General features: G+C 42.6%; 1 protein-coding gene across 2 annotated transcripts in view; it reads right to left on the bottom strand.

The window, feature by feature from the left end:
- Positions 1-3,119: 3,119 nt before the first annotated feature.
- snx29 (sorting nexin 29) overlaps positions 3,120-18,545 on the bottom strand; it is a 136,584-nt gene continuing 121,158 nt past the window's right edge. For both annotated transcript variants that reach the window (XM_035404532.1, XM_035404533.1), the window contains 2 exons: positions 13,222-13,361; positions 3,120-4,740 (listed from right to left, as the gene is read on the bottom strand). In XM_035404532.1, coding sequence (XP_035260423.1) covers positions 4,611-4,740; positions 13,222-13,361 — 270 coding nt within the window. In that variant the 3' untranslated portion in view covers positions 3,120-4,610. The remainder of the gene's footprint in view (positions 4,741-13,221; positions 13,362-18,545) is intronic.

Raw genomic sequence — 18,545 nt, 5'->3', positions numbered from 1 at the left:
GAAAAGAAGTGAGCCAGTACCTGTGGCAGCCATGCATGCCAAAATAATATCACCCTCACAACCATGTTTCATAGATACGCTTTGGTATACTTTGGATTTTGGTAAGTTCCTTTTGGTATTTATAAAAAGTGCTGTATTTTAATAACATTTCAATAAAAGCAGAGAATCTGAACTTTGACCACATTTGAATTGTTTGATTGCCAATTTAAATTGTGTAATACAAAAACAAATCAAGAAAAATATGTCCCAAAAAATATTGAGAGCACTGTATATTGGGACAGTTCTTGGTCTGATGGTCTATTTATTGGCTATTCATTGTGGAGTGTTTGTGCATAAATGAAATGGCCAAATACTGTAGCTCACCCATGTTTCTCTACATTCACAAGAATAATCTTTGCCTTGGCTTTAATATTTAGTGTGACAAATCATAAAATAAACATTATTACCAAGGAAATGCCTGCTATAGAAAAAAGGCAATTATGAAGCTTTAAGAGAAGAGTTAGAGTACAGACATTAAGCATGACAAACACTGGAAAGTCTCGATAAAGAAAGCACTGTGGGTGTTCGCAATTAACTGCAATCGAGTCGGCCGAGGAAGACATCAGGAGCAGGATGCAGACAAATGATCAAAGCTGCCACAAAAAATGTGTACACTGTGCAGGGATCAGATACTAAAAGGTTCAGCGGTAATTGAACTCTGACAAACCACACTTGGTCCCTCTTGGACTTGGTATAACTGATGTTAGAGTTAAATGGCCAGTTTGCTGTAACAAAGGTATTAAATAAAAAAGCAAAGAAAGCTGCATTGCAAAGGCAGCTCTACAACATGTAAACCTCTTCTCAGCACCAACAACAGGAAAGCCCAAATCAGAATACACACAAGCATAAAAATAATATACAGACTTTTGGACCAGTTAAGTACCCAAGTTATCCTTTAAGCAAACAGAGGGCAAGGTATGGTACAATGTACAGTATGGTACATGTTTGTAGGTAGTGGTATGACATGGGCTTGGATTCTGTAACAGAATCTGCATCTGGCACACTTGTGCTTATACGACACTACATTATAGTACAATCACGTCTTATCCAGAGCAACTTCAAAAAGCAGACATAAATATTGATGTTGACGTAATGAATTTGGATCATGTTTAAAGAAACATGTTTTCCAGCTGTGTAGAAGAAAATGCATGGACAATTTTTGAGAAGCACTTTCCTATGTAGTACATGCCAACAACCCTAATCAGATAGTCAATACAATACAATACATGAAGCACTTATATAACACCCTTCCTGCAAACATTCTGGGATGATTTTCAAAGAAATAAAAATTGAGATTATAAAATGAATAAATCATAAACAGGTAGAAGTACAAACTAAGAGGAACAGGCACACAAGACAAATTCTTAAGACCTCATTTATAAAAATGTTCTTGGATTTAAACTTAAACTTAATCTTAAGATCAGTTGTGCTCATACTTGATGTATAAAACTAACTGATCATAAAGTTACTTAAGTTCGTTTAAAGTGGCGTATCTGCATCTTATGCACCCGTGATATATAAATCTCATGTGATTCATAGCTTGCCTGAATGTTCATTACCATTGGCCCTTCTTTGGCAATGGTAATGTGGCCAATAGCAGTCCTTTTCCTCTAAATCAGTTTGAACGTCAACATTTCTTGCACTCTTCGTGCCTGAAATTTGTTATCAATTAAATGTTATTCTTAACTTCATGGATTCATGTGGAGCCCTGTGACGCATTGCCTCCATTTAACCAGCAGGTAATTCACTAATGTCCACATCGAAGTGTGATTTTTTTGGCTACTAGTTCTAGTTTTGCTTGCGTAAGCCTCTATTTAAGGTACTATTTGATTGTGAGCCAATTTTATAAATGAGGCCCCTGATATAAAAGAACCAATTATAGCTACACCACTGATATTGCTTGGCATTGGATTCCGGAGATGAAAAGCTAAACAAAAGAAATGTTCACCAGGAAAAAAAAAAAAAAAATCACGACTTACAGTTGAGCCTGCTTTTCATTTTAGGTGAGAACACCAACCGTTTTTCAAGCGAGAACTAAAAACAGCAACAGCGTAAGCGTGACAAAGCATGCTGTTTTTAAACATAGAGCTCCCCTTAGGGCTGGCAGAATGTACTTATTGATAACAACGAACAGGCGACTTGAATATAGACATGACAGATATTTACTTCAACTTTTGTTCATCTAAAGAGGGGGGCTATCTGAGCTTGTGTAATTGATTTAGGCAAAAAGAAAAAAATTAAATCTTGTCATCAGTCAACTCTTATTAGAAAAAATATCTTTTTTTATTACTTATGAATTTAGATTCGCTGTTCCAATAATTTTGGAGGTTGATTTAGTTAACTGGTGATCTTCATGAAGAAAAATAAATACAATATTACACTTAATCAAGAAGTGATAAATGATCTACCCTCACTTCATGTTATTGCAGCTGTATCATCATTTTTCCCTCCCAATGTGTTCATTACATTTCCATTCTCTCTGGTCCTAAATGTAAAGTAGAGGTCCCACCTGCAAAGCCTCATGTTGTGCATTAGCCAGCAGGCCTGTGTGCCTGTTATATCAGTGTATTCCAGGCTAATGAGCAAGTTAACCTTTGCTACAGCACAATTACAGGGATTGTGAGTCAGTTGAAACGTACCACCTTGTAGACAGAATGACTATCTAAAGGTGTTACTGGGTTCCTATGATAGCACAACATTAGCAAGCAACGGAAATGCAAACTAGCTAGACAGCCAGCTAATGGTAATAACGACATATTTTCTGTTGTCGCACAACAACTAATGTGTTTTTGTGAATCTGGAAACACAATATGCTCTAGATGTACATCACAGAAATATTTTGAACCATATTTGGAAGAAATTGTCCAGCATAGCCACAGTAACCTCTGAGGGCATGGTCCAATAGATTGGCTAACTGATTTCACTAAGAGGAGGCTGTTGTCATTTTTCAAACTTACCACATCAGTAAAGTTGGAAGGTTTTAAAACCTCCAGTAGATGCAATGCCATAAAACTCAAATTAAAAAAGAATTATATAACCAAAAAAAAGAAAAAAGAAAACATACACCAGTGTAGCCAAGATTACACTTTTATCCAACTCCAATTTTTTATTCATTTGAAGGCCAATTGCATTGCTGATTACAGACAGTGGTTACATGTGAAGCCAACAGAAGGCAGTAGCTGACTGATATGAATAAATTGCTACAGGTCACCCTGGATTGCGAGTGACAGTCAACACATTAGTGGTATTTAAATGGCAACATTAAAGATTACATATGTGGTTATTACAGGTATTGGCTGAAGATTTGTCTCGAGAGTGCAGGAGCAGATAGGTGAACAGACAAACACTTTTTATTTACTGACAGGAAAACGACATACTGTATTTGCACATTGGGAAGAGATATTTCGATAAGGAACCATGTATTTTAAGGTTACAACAGTTTGTCTACTGTTTTTATTTCTAATGTTTATTATTGTGTTCTGAGGTTAAGAGACAATGTGCTAACCTATTGCCATTAGTGGAGGTTATACACTATGTTATGCATTTCTTTAAGACTTTATGATTATGCTTAAAATGACGAGAGAGCATAAATGTTTAATCTGAACAGATTCCGGCAGCTTCCCCTATTGATGTTAATACATTGTCGATAGTCAGCTACAGTGCCTCTAACATTGACAGTCCTACCACAGCTGATACCACTAACTACGATTTCAATACTGGTCCTCCTTCCCTGGCTATATACAGTACGCACTGTTACTCAACAACAAGACAGATTCTTAGGGTCATTGGAAATGACACCACACACACTTTTGTTGAGCTCTCTGTGTCTCACTGTGTACAACGTGACACACAAACTGCATAAGGGGAAGGATCATTCTGATTTACATGCATTTCAGTCTTCAAGCAGCCTTTTCAAGTTTTCACCATCATAAAACATTCATCGACGATAAATGTATATATTGTTTCTTGCTATATCACTACATCACAATCGCAACTTTAGTAACTGCAGGATCCAGATCAGGACCCACACTAGGCCTGGCTGTCATTTAGGATAAATGCATTATTAGATAAAGTTACATTGTTGGTGCCTAACAGACCTGAACAATCACAGCTTCGCAGAAACAAAAGGATGAGTTCTTGACACTGTGTTCCTGCAAGGGACTGGACAGGAGCTTTTCCATTTGGCACCACAATATAATGTTCAATGTAGCTTAAAAAATTAGTACAGCAAGAATAAGTTCCTCTTTTGTCTGAGCAAAAAAGAAAACCTGTGAAAAAAATCTGCTGTAGGCACAATGATTAATAACATTTCTCCACAAAATTCAATAAAATTGTGTAAAACCCATCTTCCATCTATTACAGTCTTAGATCCTGTTAGTCTTTCACTGTGGTCATTCAATCATCCTGGAATGAGGAGGGAGCTGGATTTCCTTCCATGAAAGTCACAAGGCAGCATACATCAGCAGCTCTGGAAACAGAGGTGCATCCTCCCATCCCTCTCCCTCGCTCCACCATTCTCTGGAACAGGGTCCATAGTGAATCTCAGGTCTTTAGGTCTTACAGATGAGAGGTCAAAGGTCCCCACTCTGTGGTTCAGGGTTCCGGGACTCCCGGTTCTGGCTACGGCCCAGTTTTGGGAACCTGGAGGACACTCTGGAGCGGGTCGGTTTGCTTCCCGTTTCGTTAGCCTGCGAGGTGTCCCTGTGAAGAGACAAAATGAGGAGTCAAGACAAAAACTACACCCCTACCATGACTTCGAGTAGAAAGCCTGTGCTTTCAAAGTGCAGGCCTATCAAATGATTAAAAATGTATTATTCTGCCTAACGCTTCAGTTACTTGTCTGAAATATGCTTTATCAAAGAATTATGACTGAAAAACATTTCAATTTGTGACCAACTTCATTAGGGGACATGTTTAAAATGTACTTCAAATACAGACATTTGTAAAGCACCAGAAACCAAGAGATAATGCCTAGATTCCCTTGGGCAGTGCTGTCCACCTCTCTACTCCTTGCTAATGAACCCACAGTCCCCGCATTTACTGCTTGTCACTGGTGAATGGGCTATGAACAGGTGCTACCCAGTGGGCCTCTATCACAGTGATTCACTGGCAGGTCTGGCAGAAGTGTGGCGGTTCTGTAAACCCCCTCATTAGTGTCTCAGTGAAGCAGAAATCCATCCACAACTTTGGAGAGCCCCTCACCCAGCCCCAGGAAAAAAATCATACGGACTGAAAGGGTCAGTGTGTCGCTGGAGAACAGCTGCTCCCCGCTATCAGGAATACAGAGGCCAGGCACTCTGTCACTGGGTGCCACAGCGCTTCCTTAGGCGGCTGCAGCACAATGGACTTCCTTAATAATTCATGGCTCTGCCATTTCTGCTCATACCACAAAGACGGCAAGAGACAGAAACTCAAAGACCTTTCCAGAAGAAAATTTCTACCTGGACTCAGAAACAAAAGTCAGTATCGGAATGTGTATAGCTTTCCTATTTGAAATCCAGTGGGGTATATTCCTGTCAAACCGTAAACAGGCCACTTTAACAAGCGCTTTCCCTCTCACCGTACACAACAGCAGATCCCCCACGGCCAGAGAGAGCCTGGCTTCCTGTGATGCTGTTTGAAGTCATGGATCATTAACGTGTAGCATGTCAGCACAGGAAAAGCCAGTTTAACAGATTCTTCAGCTCTCTTGAAGTGGCAGAAATTGACCACAAGCTTGAATACTTTGCTTTGCTGCGGTCGGGGTGGGTTTCGCCGTTTTATCTCCTCCTGGTGGAGCCCGCTCTTTGTGAGCAGCTCACTTCCTCCTTCCTGCTGAGGGGAGGCTCCTCAGAAGACAGAGAAGATGGCTCCTTATGAAGGGTGCTCCAGGCAGGGATCCCTGCCGAGCCTGGCTATGTGCAGATTTAATAATGTCAGTGCTGAAGGAGGAAGGAGGCTGAGCCACAGTGGTGGGGGGCTGATTGAGGGAAAAGAAGGCAGCATCGCGAGCAGGTTCTTCCTGGGTACGCTTCTTAGTGCTTGGGTGACATTTGCTTCATGCATCTTGTGTGACTGAAAGCCAGGGACCGCAGTGCCAACATCCTACCATCTGGCATCGACTCGCTGAGTCTGAGGAGCTTTCTGCTTCGTTACTTTCAATCAAGACCAAACAGTGGGGGGCTAACTAGCCTCAGGTAGCAGACTGATGCCATTACCGAGACACATTTCAATCTACCCATGCAGAGAAGGCCAGACCCCATGTCCAGATTCTGCTACTGACTTACACTATAGACACCTTAAACAAAGCTCTTACACAACCCATCTGTATGGGGAGGACTGACAGCACAGCTGGCTCCGGCAAATCAATCACAGCCCATTTCTGTTCTTTCTCAAACACCATAAACAGTCTCATACAAAATATGACTTGAAAGAGAAGCTGTACAATACAATAATGGTCCAGGGGCTGTAAACCACCTACAGAATCAATGCTGAACATTAGTGAAAGTGCATTTATGATTTAACCATGCTACAAATCAAAGAGGTTACAAAAAAGTCTGTACAGAGAAGTGGACAGTGTACAAAACTTACGAAATGAGCATATATAAATGCAAATATTTACACTTAAATAAGACAAACAAGACAATTCCTAAATTGTTTCCCCGAGCATTCAATGCACCAAGATTAGATCAAACTAAAACAGAGGGAATTCACTGGACAATGTGCTGCTTCTCTGAACAAATTCCCCAATAGTTCCTCTACTAATCTCCAACTCATACTTCACCCACTCCCACCAACCGTGCAAAAGAGAGAAGAAAGAATAAAAGGCAGGAAAATTGAAAAAAATAAACACCCTTCCCATTAAATTGCCATTTACAGTATTTAAGCCTCTGCCTGGCAAGCTTCCGGCTTCAGTTACATTATGGATTTTGCACGGAGAGACTGCGTGCTTTGTTTTGTTGGACCCTGTATACACAGACATTCTCAGATCATCTTGCATGCCATATTATACGGATTCAGTTGTGTGACAGCACGCATGCTACTTTTCCAAAACAGATTTTACAGCGCAGTGCATGAATAGAGCTCATTGTGTTCCCATTTCCAACTGGGCTTTTTGCAGAAGTGTGAACAGCCTTTGTTCTGCCAAGTGTCCGTCACCGCACCAAGTGACCAGTCTTTCATGTAAAATAAAACACTTTGTCTCCAGCATTCAATGGGTTTGATAGGAAACTGTAAGGTGAAGCTGTGACTGCATGCTCGTTAACAATAAACGATGCATTGATCCCTCTCGCCAAATGACGGACAGGAAAAACACAATAGCGCACAGCAAGAACAGCCTCGGGGTGACCTGTCACAGAACCACTTTTGTCTGATTGCCGAATTGAAATGAAATAACCGTACATTTCTGACAGCTGCATTTATGATGGAATTAGACTGAACTCTGAATGGGGCCTTCGCTGATCATATTCTGACTGGGTTTTACACAGTAAGGTAGCTGAGGTGCAGTTCATGGCTGAGAGCCAGCAATTTTCCAATTTCACTGTGTCCATCCTGACTTACAGGTCCAGATGGACAATTCGTATTTGTTCTCATATGAATCAAATACCTCAGTTCCTGACTTGCTGAGAAGTGCCTAGGTTATCTTGACTTTTTTTTGCGTCATTCATTCTAATAATGAGTTCAACTGAATTTTGTACTTCACAGTGCAGCACATTTTACTCTACCTCAAAATAATTTGTTTACTTTGTTTGATACTCACTTTCAAAACATTTTTTTCTTTTGAAGGCAACCAAAATACGCTCCATCAATCCAGTGAAAAATGTGTATAATGACTTTAACTGGGATCATCAGAGATTTCCTATAAGTTTTTTTTAAATTAACAGCTTTAAATCAATAGCTGTGATGACAGAAATACAAATTTAACAACAACCAGGTGAAATATTTTCACAGTAAACCAACCCATTACCCTGATCACAACAAGTAGAACAAAAACAACACAGGAAATCACTGGAGCTACCAATTCAAAGCAAGAGCATTTCATTTTTACACTGCCGGTTGCAATCTCGTGGAAGCTACAAATCTGTAATACTCTTGGTGCCGCCTGGGCACATAAAGCTTTGATAAGAAACAGCTTCCGCAGCCTGTCTGTCTACATTCTCCATGCCTGTATGTCGCCTGCTTGCTTAAAGTCGCCCATGCCAGTGTGTGCCTGCCTGCTCACTGTATACCCTAATCTCCCATGCCATTCTGCTCACGGTCGCCATCTTCCCAGCTCTCTCTCTCCTTTCTTTTCCCTCTCTCCTCCGGACTAATTCTGGTTCTGGGTTCTGTCTGCCGGTAGCATTCGATGTGCGCGGCTCATCTAACACACAAGTCCGGAACCACGAAGATCTTCCATTTCTTTTCCAGTGAGGTATGAAAAGTTAAAACGATTTTCCCTCCATTTCCCTTCCGAGGACCCATGCGGCTATGTGGGTCAGCGTTAATGCGATAGTGAGTGGGGCCAGAGTCGCCCGTCAGCACATCAATAGACCTGCATTCTTACTCTTAGCATGAAGCATGCACAGCACCACTTCCGTCCCTCTCCTGAAAGTGCAACCCTTTTTAAGACACAATGTTGATTCAAAGAAATCAAGTCAGATATTCCACTCAGATATTGCTGGACATTGATTGGAACCATGTGTTACGGTAAGATGAGGGCAAAATTTGGTTTTTGGCCAGGCACACAATCAAGAAGCATCAAACCTTGTATCCCCCCCACCCACCAAGAAGCTTAAACTTGGCCACAAAAGATCTTTCCTCATGTCAAAGATCTCAGGCATACCTCAGAAATAAACCAAAAACAATGTTACCCGATTCCTGGTAAAATAAATAAATAAATAAATAAATAAATAAATAAATAAATAAATAAATAAATAAATAAATAAATAAATAAATAAATAAATAAATAAATAAATAAATGTGTTTTGCAATGGCCATTACAGTCTATTGACTTCAGCAAATCCATAAAACATTCGGTAGTGTTGCACTTGCAAAGGGAGAATGCACAAAGTACTGCAAACTGGGGTGCCAATAACTTTGACATCTACAGTTTTGGGAAAATTAGGGCAAAATTATCACTCATTAAACATTTTTTCTCTGAGCATTCCCTTGGAATGAAAGAATAATTTCTCCAGATTTCTGAGCATACACATAGCCCATTATCTTTACTGTTTATTTTACTGTTTTATTATACAGCCTTTTTTCTTTTCATTATCAGAGGTGCCAGTCATTTTGGAGGTTACTGTACCTGGTGACTCGACTTTCAAATATGGAAAATCTCCTCAGACCTCGAACAGATCTTCATAAATGACCTTAAAAGCTTTGTCTGCAAGCTAAAATTGCAGATAAGCATTTCAACATTGACCTTCGCTTCCTCTAGTCTTAGGTCTTTTCATGCAATAAATGTCAAGCGTTGTAAGAAGCACACATTTTACATGCTCAGGGGTGTTTCCCAAGCAAAGGATGCTTGTGACCTCAAAATAAAGGTGCAGTTGCTTGTAAATATGCAAAAAATCACATGATTTCTTTGCCGTTATCCTGAAAGGACAGGAAAGCAATTTATGTCTTTCACATTTCTTTCTACCTAAGAATCCCAACATCACTTTATCTGTTCATATTTCTTATGAAATGCAGGTATGCTTTTCCATTTCATGCCATTAAATGCAATGAGAACTGTGTCTTTTAGTCAGACAGTAAATAAAAGTTTTCAAAAAGTTAAAAGAAAGAAGAAAAGACCTGTAATAATGAACTGCTTGAAAAAAGACAATCTAAGCTGAAGGTTTTTGAAAAGAGAATGAGGTTTGAAACCCAAATTCTGGGAATCCAAATTCCTCTTTCTCCCTTAAGTACAGTATGTTCCTCAGCATGAGCAACTGAATTAGGCTTCCTGTAAAAGCCTGCTTTTAAACAAGGCTCCTTCTGGGAATTGACAGCAATACTGAATTCTCTCCAGCCCTTTCTGAATTTGTGTAAAAATCTGCAATATTATTTATTTATTTTTTGCTCATTCAGTGAAGTGTGAAGGAACAGGCACGTACTCCTGAGGCTTAAACTTTCTGTGAACAAAACCATATCTATGTAATTAACAGAATTAAATGGATTATATTTTATCTGTTGAAAAAAGCCACATTAATACTGAATATCGAAATACAATCTTCCCATACCTCAAGTTGTGTTCTTTAACATTTATATAATAAGGTTACAACTGTTATTTTATTCTATTATAGAACTGTAATTATGTTATCAAGTTGTTGAAGCTTGCCACAGAGCAGCATCTCAAGCTGCAATAATAGTTATGAACTGTTGTAAACTTGCATTCTGGACATAAACTAACAACAAACCAATGAATGAATACAAATGCATAAGATTAATAGCTTGTTTAAAAGCATGACATTTTTAAATTGTTGAGGCGTGATAAAAACTATATCTTCCCCTTCTCCCAGTTTTTTAATCACCAGCAATTAAGCTCTCATTACTGAATGACACCTGAAGCTGCACCTGCACAGAGAGCAGTACAGCTGGGCATGTGCTCTGCTCTGAGGTACTGCCAGCCACACAGTGCGCTATAGCAGAGCTAGCGCTGACTGCGGAAGAGCTGTATCTCTTACTCTTAAGAGCTGCTATCCCATAGGGCTTCTGTGAGCAGCGAAGAGGCACAAGACCCCTGGAAAACTGAAGCGTAACCTACCCCGGGAAGATAAAGCTGCGTTCTGCTGCTTTGGCCTGCCTGTCATAGACGACTAATGACGTAAGAATCAGCCCCGCGAGATCTAGACTACAGGGCCCAGCCTGACCTCAGAAAGTTCCTTTATAGACTCAGCCACTTGCAAGTTTCCCACTTGGAAAACTCCTAGAGACCACCTCCTTTTTTGGGATACAGTGGGAATTTCGGGATTTCTTCCCGGGCTGAAGCAGTGTTTTACAGTGGGAGCTCATCTCGCACCCTGCACCGTGCTCTTTGGCCTGGAGAAAGTCCATCACTATTTACAGTGTCTGTTTTCCACAGAGCCGCTCCTTTCATGTGGAAAACCAGGAGCCCTGCGCTGTTTAAGCTGTCGCTACAGATGAACACTGCAATAGGTGGAGAGAGAGAGAGCAGGCGCAAATCAGGAGTCGTAACTCTGGCAAATGGCTGCCGTCTCTGGCCCGCATTATCCTTCCCAAGGTCGCGCTCGCGCTGCGTCCCGTCTCTCAGAAACTCTCTGTCCCGCCCGCCGGACCGCAAGCGAGCACGCAGCACTCTCCCGAAAGAGCACAAACATTCTTTTATGGTGATAATACGGTGAATAATTAAAGCCGGGGTGATTAATATTTTAGAAGGCCCGGTCCCTTAAGGTTTAAAAGCCCATTTTGTTCCCTGAAAGAGCAACAGTATCCTTCTCTGGGCTCCCGTGGCCACACCTGCCTGCTCTAATCACCGGCTCATAATGGAGGGGCTCTCCTCCATCACTCCATCAGGGTGATATTTACTGCATTCATGTCTGATTCTGTTTAATGCCAGGCCCTGTGTTACCAGAATTCTGTAGATGAAGAACAAAGTGTTCTGCATTAATTCTGCATTAAAAATAAAGTGTTCTGCACTAATTCTGCATTGAAAACAAAGAGCTCTGTGCAAATTCTGAATTAAAAACAAAATGCTATGCGCTAATTCTGCATTAAACACCAAAGTGCTCTGTGACTAATTCCGCATTAAAGACAAAATGCTATGCGCTAATTATGCATTAAAAACAAAGTGTCCTGTGCTAATTTTGTATGAAAGACAAAGTGCTCTGCATTAATTCTGCATTAAAAACAAAGAACTCTGCACCAACTCTGCATTAAAAATCAAGTGGTCTATACTAATTCTACATGAAAGACAAAAGTGCTCTGTGCCAATTCTGCATTAAAGACAAACTGCTCTGCATTAATTCTGCATTAAAGATGAAGTGCCCAGCGTTAATTCTGCATTAAAGAAAGTGCTCTGTGCTAATTCTGCATTGAAGACACCAACACGTATGCAAGTCATTTTCAGTTCTTGTCAAAGAAAAGCACACTGGAAATGCAAGAAACCCACTGTAAGGAATCAAACCTAAGAAAAACAGAGTAATTAGAGCAGACTGTGCCTTCTCTGTCATTTTCTCATTTGTGTCTGTGATCCCTGCTCCTTTTCCGGCTAAGCCATTTATTCATGGAAAGGCAATCTCATTCCATCCCTTTTTCCATCCACTTTCGAAGCCAGACAGTTTGTTGCCATCTTAATTACTGCTTGAAATAGAAATGTATGACATTCATTTACAATCCACAGATTAATCTGTCATGTTCCTCTATCAATTAACAGTGAAGGAAGAGCTTTGTTTTTCCTCATCAGGTCTCTTATATCAGTCTGCATTACAGTTATAAATAGGCAGGCTGCCTCAACAGTCAATATTTATATTCATTCCAAGACAGCATATCGTATTGTCCAGTTCATTTTTTAAAATAACCGTCTCTTTGCAATGAAAAATAAGATACAGGTCGGGGTGAGTGCATTTTACAGGAAACACTGATTTTAAATTTTATTTATTTATTTTTAACATTTTTAAACAAGGCAGAGGGAGGGAGGGAGGGAGGAAGGCAGGCAGAGGGACGAAGGGAGGGAGGGAGGCAGGCAGGCAGGCAGAGAGAGAGCACACTTTAATAAAACATGTAACAACTCTACACCTGTAAGTATTTGCTCCTCTAAGGTAAAACAGTCTCACACACGCACACACAGACAAGGAGCTGTCGTGTTCAGTGGGCTGACGGTAGATGCAAGCCTTGTTTCTGCCGCACAGATGCATTAAATGCTGTATCCCTCCATGTCGGCTAAAAAGGCATCAGATTACTGGTTACAAGAGTAGGGCAACCACACAGACGCTGACGTTAACACAGGTGTCAAACAATAACTTAACATGGATACAGGAGAGGGCAGCGGGGCCTGTGCAGCTGGCGTGGGTGGCGTGGACAGGGGTGGGTAGGACGGGTGTGTAAGGCAGGGTGGGTACGGTGGGTGCAGCGGGCATAGTGGGTAGGGTGGGCTTGGTGGGCAGGGTGGTTAGGGCGGGTGCGGGTAGGGTGGGCGGGGCGGTCGCGGTGGGTAGGATGAGTGTGGTGGGTAGGATGGGTAGGGTGGCCGTGGTGGGCACGGTGGACGTGGGCACTCACTGGCAGAAAGGCAGAAGCTGCAGCAGTGTTTCCTTGGTGGGGCTGGCAGAGAACTCGGGCAGAGTCTGAATCAGCTTGTTCATGACCATGCGCAGATAACACTGTAGCTGTTTACGCCGCTCCTCCACAAACTTGGCATCCTGAGGAGAATGTCAAAGAAACCATCTGTCACACTCACACACAGATACACATGCAGATACACTGACTTTGAGTTATAAATAAACATAGCCATTTCACAAAAAGACACTGTCCACTAAAACTAGGTCGAGAGGAAGTTCTAAGCATATCTAATAAAAAAATTATCATCAACAACACAGTGAGTTTCTGACATACTTGGATATAAAGGATTGTGTTGCACGAAGGTGAAAGGGATACTGTACACATATACATTGCTTCATTAGTACACAGAGTATACAGTGTTGAACCTTTGTTTCACATTAATAATACCAAACCAACTCATCCTTTAATCAACAAACAAAAAGGTATTTATCAGCGCACACACTGATTAATGAGCCACAGGCATTCAGCTGTGGGACCTGAGGATGGTGTATTGTCATTTCAAGCATATATATTGGTATATATATTCAAGGCATATATTGGCAGACTATATGTAAATTATAAGAGATGACACTAAGTTCATAATGGCTCACCTGTGGCCATTTTTACCCAGAGGCCACAGCGGGCACAGAACGGACCATCTCCAGCCGTAATAACAGCGAACGCGTGCAAACAGAAAGGTAGAGGGAGCAGCAAACAGACTGGGTAAACACAAGCTGCTGGTGGTGCGCTGATGTAATGAGGCTGAATTCTCCAGGCAGCTGGGAGGCACACACACGCTCACCCGTAACTAGGAGCTGGAAGACGCCCAGACACCACAGCGGGAGCGCGTCTCAATCGGAGGCACTCCCCCCAAAACTGACCGGGACAATCCCATTAGGAACACAATAGAGAACTAGCACCGCACTAAACCTGAGGGCTTCAGAGGGGCCCTTTCCGGATCATTCCAAGCACGATGCGAGGGAGAGGTGTGCGCGCAGTAAATGAATCGGCCCACCCAGATGGCCGGCGAGGTGGGCGACGCGGCCAACGACGTATGACGCTGCTGCGAGCCGCTCGGTGGGCGGGGTCTGCGAGCCGCTCGGTGGGCGGGGTCTGCGAGCCGCTCGGTGGGCGGGGTCTGCGAGCCGCTCGGTGGGCGGGGTCTGCGAGCCACTCGGTGGGCGAGGTCTGCGAGCCGCTCGGTGGGCGAGGTCTGCGAGCCACTCGGTGGGCGAGGGCCAGCAAGCTGCTCGGTGGGCGGGGACAACTAGCTGCTCGGTGGGCGGGGTCTGCGAGCCACTCGGTGGGCGAGGGCCAGCAAGCTGCTCGGTGGGCGGGGACAACTAGCTGCTCGGTGGGTGGGGACAACTAGCTGCTCGGTGGGTGGGGTCTGCGAGCCGCTCGGTGGGCGGGGTCAGCGAGCCGATCGGGGCCGCGGTGATTGAGACAGCTGGGCGGGGCCACTGACAGGGTGAAGGGGCTGTAAATCCGCAGGCCGGCGGGCGGACTGACAGCTGATGGATGGGCTCCGTTCCGCCGGTTAGCGCCGCCGCGCCACGCTCCGTAACTCAGCGCTCCCACCCCTGACCGCTCAGGAATGACCGCTCCGTTCGCTTCACGGCCGCTCCGTTGCTTAAGGAGAAGACGGACAGGGAAACTGACCGTGTTTAAATGCAAATAGTTCTTCTTTCTTTTTAAAAAAAAATAAAGATATACCACTTGAAGGTTTCTGTCGTGAGGCCCTATATAAATAGCGCTTGGCTAAAGTTTGAACGTATATTGTTATAATCATGATATGTACTGTGAAACATGACAGAAAGCATAAAAGTTGATAATCATAGAAGATGTGTGGACAACACTGAGGCTGTCAGGTTTGTTTTTCCTTAAGGACAGCGCATGCCAAGGCTAATTTAATGGTTGGCCCACAGATCAGTACAGCGAAAAGCTTTGGCTTCCTGACAAACAAAACCAGAGGCCTTCCCTGGGTAATGGTTCACAACAATCCCGTTTGGCTTAGTTGAGTTAGTGAGCTTAAAGAGGAAACAACACACCTGGAGATTCTGATATAATGAGAATGGGAGGGAAATATAATGAGAGAAATTATGGATTCTACCAGAGATTGTGTATTTGACGCCAATAGCTTGGGCACTCCATTGTTTTGTCAGATCAAGCTTCCATTCGGGGCACCGATGCACATAGTCCTTTCCAAGGTTTTCACTGAAGGCACATGGGGTCAAGTGCTGTCTCCAAACCTCCATCAGCTCCAGAATGTGGCCTTCATTCCTCCCCAGATCTGACATACTCCATTCTGGCTCTGGTGCTGACATGAAGCTAAGCAGTAGGAAGTTATAACCTGATCTTCCTAATGCTTGGATTTTAAACCTGATGTCTGGTACTGTAGGGGGTCTGCAAATGCAATCTCAGCCACCCCCCACCCCCCCTCCCCACCAACCCCCCACCCCAACCCTTTTTAACTTATTTTGGAGGTATGTGGATGCCTGTGAGCCTGGGTGGGGGTGACTGAATCACAAAGAGCTGAAAGCCGCTGTCCTAATGGATAGAATGGGCAGCAAGGCAGTGTGTTAGGCTCATTCCACAAATGCAGGCTGGATGCTGCTCCCAAGAGCACAATTGCGGGAAAACTTGCAGTCATATCAAACTATTTGATGAAACGAAGCAGTCAGGGGCCAGTGTCTGTCCTTGGGCAGTTTGTCAGTTTTACAATCAGAGGAGGAAATAAATGAGACAGAAGAGACAAAAAAGTGGAGAAAATAAACTCAGCCAAACAAAGAGAGCCAATGAGGGAATTAAACCCGGCACAGTGTGGAATGAAATAAAACACAAGTTTGTGGACACGTTTATCGATGCTTACGCATATTCGATAACGCTGCCTGTTTGTAAGGGCGCCATCAGTGACACGTGGGCGGCACCATATGGCTCTCAAATTGTTGCTGGGAGTCCTGGGGTGATGACACGCTACATAGGCCCCCCCTCCCTCCCTCCCTCCCTCCCGCCCGACTCCCCCGATTCTGCTGTTGTCCAGTCGTTATGCGCGTCAACTTCACTTGCCGTAAACTTGGTACCACGTTTCTGAAAAGCCATTGAGCATTTACAAGACTTTGGGGACTCTCAGTACTGTACAACACAAACTATTTTAACAACACAACACAACACAGTACGTGCCTGGGCAAATGTTTGAGGGTAAATGCATTTCCTAAAAGCATCGAAGATCTCCAATTTGCTCTCTACCTCTCTCTAAATTGGCCCAAAGGTTAGCCATGATGATTCTGTACTGTGCCTCTCTTCAAGTGTAATTCACCATCAGTCACTCGCCCACGATTTCCATAGCCACCGGCAAAGCCATCTTTGCTCTAGTGAGTCCACACTCTAGCACTCTGGTTTGTTGTTGCCTATTACTAATTCTGCTAGCTCTTCGAAGTGAGCACTAAAATGCTGCTTTTTCTGCTAGACTCATTTTATACGTTAATAATGCAAACTAAAACAATGGCCATTTAAAGTCATTCATTAGTAAACTTCAGTCAAAAGACATTAGCATCAGGGCACAGAAAAGGCAAAAAGCAGGCAGCGCAGTGAAAGAGTGGGTGACGGTGTGCGCAATTAAAACACAACTTGAATGTTTCTAGACAACACAATGTATACAAAAGTCCCTCAATGTGAAGAGAGTAGAGAAGGGATTATAGAGAACCAGACTAAGAAATCTCCCAATAAACTCAAAAGAGTCAACAGACATTCATGAGTTATATTTACTATTAATTTACTGATGGCCTTAATCAACAATTACAAAGAACATCTAAGGTAACAGATGAGGTCCTCCTTATGGAACAATTTGTTAACATAATTACGGCTACAGCACAAGCCCTTGCGTCCTGTAAGGAGACAAATCCTAATTATATTCAAGATTGCAATCAGAGGAGGGCAATGAAGACAAATTCAGCGATAGACGCAATTAAGGCCTGATTTATGTTCACAGTGCAGATTATTGGTTCCTGCCATCAATCTCAGCACATGCTAATGAGCGATGCAGGAAATCTTTAGTGTCATTACAGCTTAAGTGCAAGGTTACATTATTTATTTCCTTAGCCCTCTTACCCGGGGTGAAATATATAGTTTAAATGCTATATTATATAACATTATTAATTAATGTACAAAACAAACTAGATATTCACTAGATGTTCACCTAAGCATCCCTAGTTAGGTACTGGGAAAAACAGCAGTTCCACATCAAACTCCAGCACCTGACATTATATGAGTATAAGTGACATTGCACATTCCCGCCAATAAAAACGGGCACTGACATCCAAGCCAGGGGTATAAGAGACACTGCAGGGGTCCACCACAACATGCTTCCCAACTGCAGCAGGTGAGATCCAGTACAGTGGGTCAAACCCGTCAGCAAACCCTCAATGCTTCCCTCCCCGGTTTCCCCTGCAGCAGCCCTGATTTCCTCTCCGCTCACTCCCTTCTCCTCTCCTCTCCTCCCATCCTGTGTGTCAGTCAGTCGGACATGAATCTTGTTAATCTCGTCCCTTTTCCCAAAGAGTTGCCTTTAAAAAAATCCCTTGTCAGTGAGATGTTTGTGTTAAATGAACCTGTTTAATGTCACATAAAAGCTGCTCGTAACCAGCCTGCGGACTGTCCATCAAAGCTGCACTGCTTGTTAAGTGTCAGGATTTTGCCAATAAACCTTCAATAGAGAGATCGACACTGCAAATGGCCGACCACCATAGAAGCAACACAATCTCTCCTTATTAAAAAATAATTCTGAATCCTGAATCAGATAATATTGGCACAAGCTGTTTTCTCTTCTAAATGCATTGTGCTTATATAGAGACTATTATGCAAATAATGCACTGTTACAACAGATTCACACTTCTTTTATTTATGTATGCAGAAGTGGTGTTAGTTCCAAGAAGACATTTCTGTAGATGTTTCTTTTCCGCACTACATCTCTCCTTTCATTCACTTCCTCTGCACACCTCCCCTGACATGCGGCCCCATTAATAAAAAAGTAATTTTACCAATGATATTACACATTTGAATGATACACAACATTAAACATATTCATTTACTATAAGGGCTATGTTCTTTTTGCCAAACTGCTCCACCTGACTGTTTATTTCAGCTGTCCATTCAAGCCTGGGTAGCGATGTGTGCAATCTGCTCTATAGAACTGAAATCATTTCAACTTTCTCCCCCACTCAGAACAGTGTTCCAAAAATGGCAACAATCACTTCACCCACTTTAGTCATTTCCGCTGATGAAGA

Source organism: Anguilla anguilla, chromosome 2 (genome assembly GCF_013347855.1).
Source record: "Anguilla anguilla isolate fAngAng1 chromosome 2, fAngAng1.pri, whole genome shotgun sequence".
Lineage (NCBI taxonomy): Eukaryota > Metazoa > Chordata > Actinopteri > Anguilliformes > Anguillidae > Anguilla > Anguilla anguilla.
This window is presented reverse-complemented; position numbering and strand designations above follow the sequence as displayed.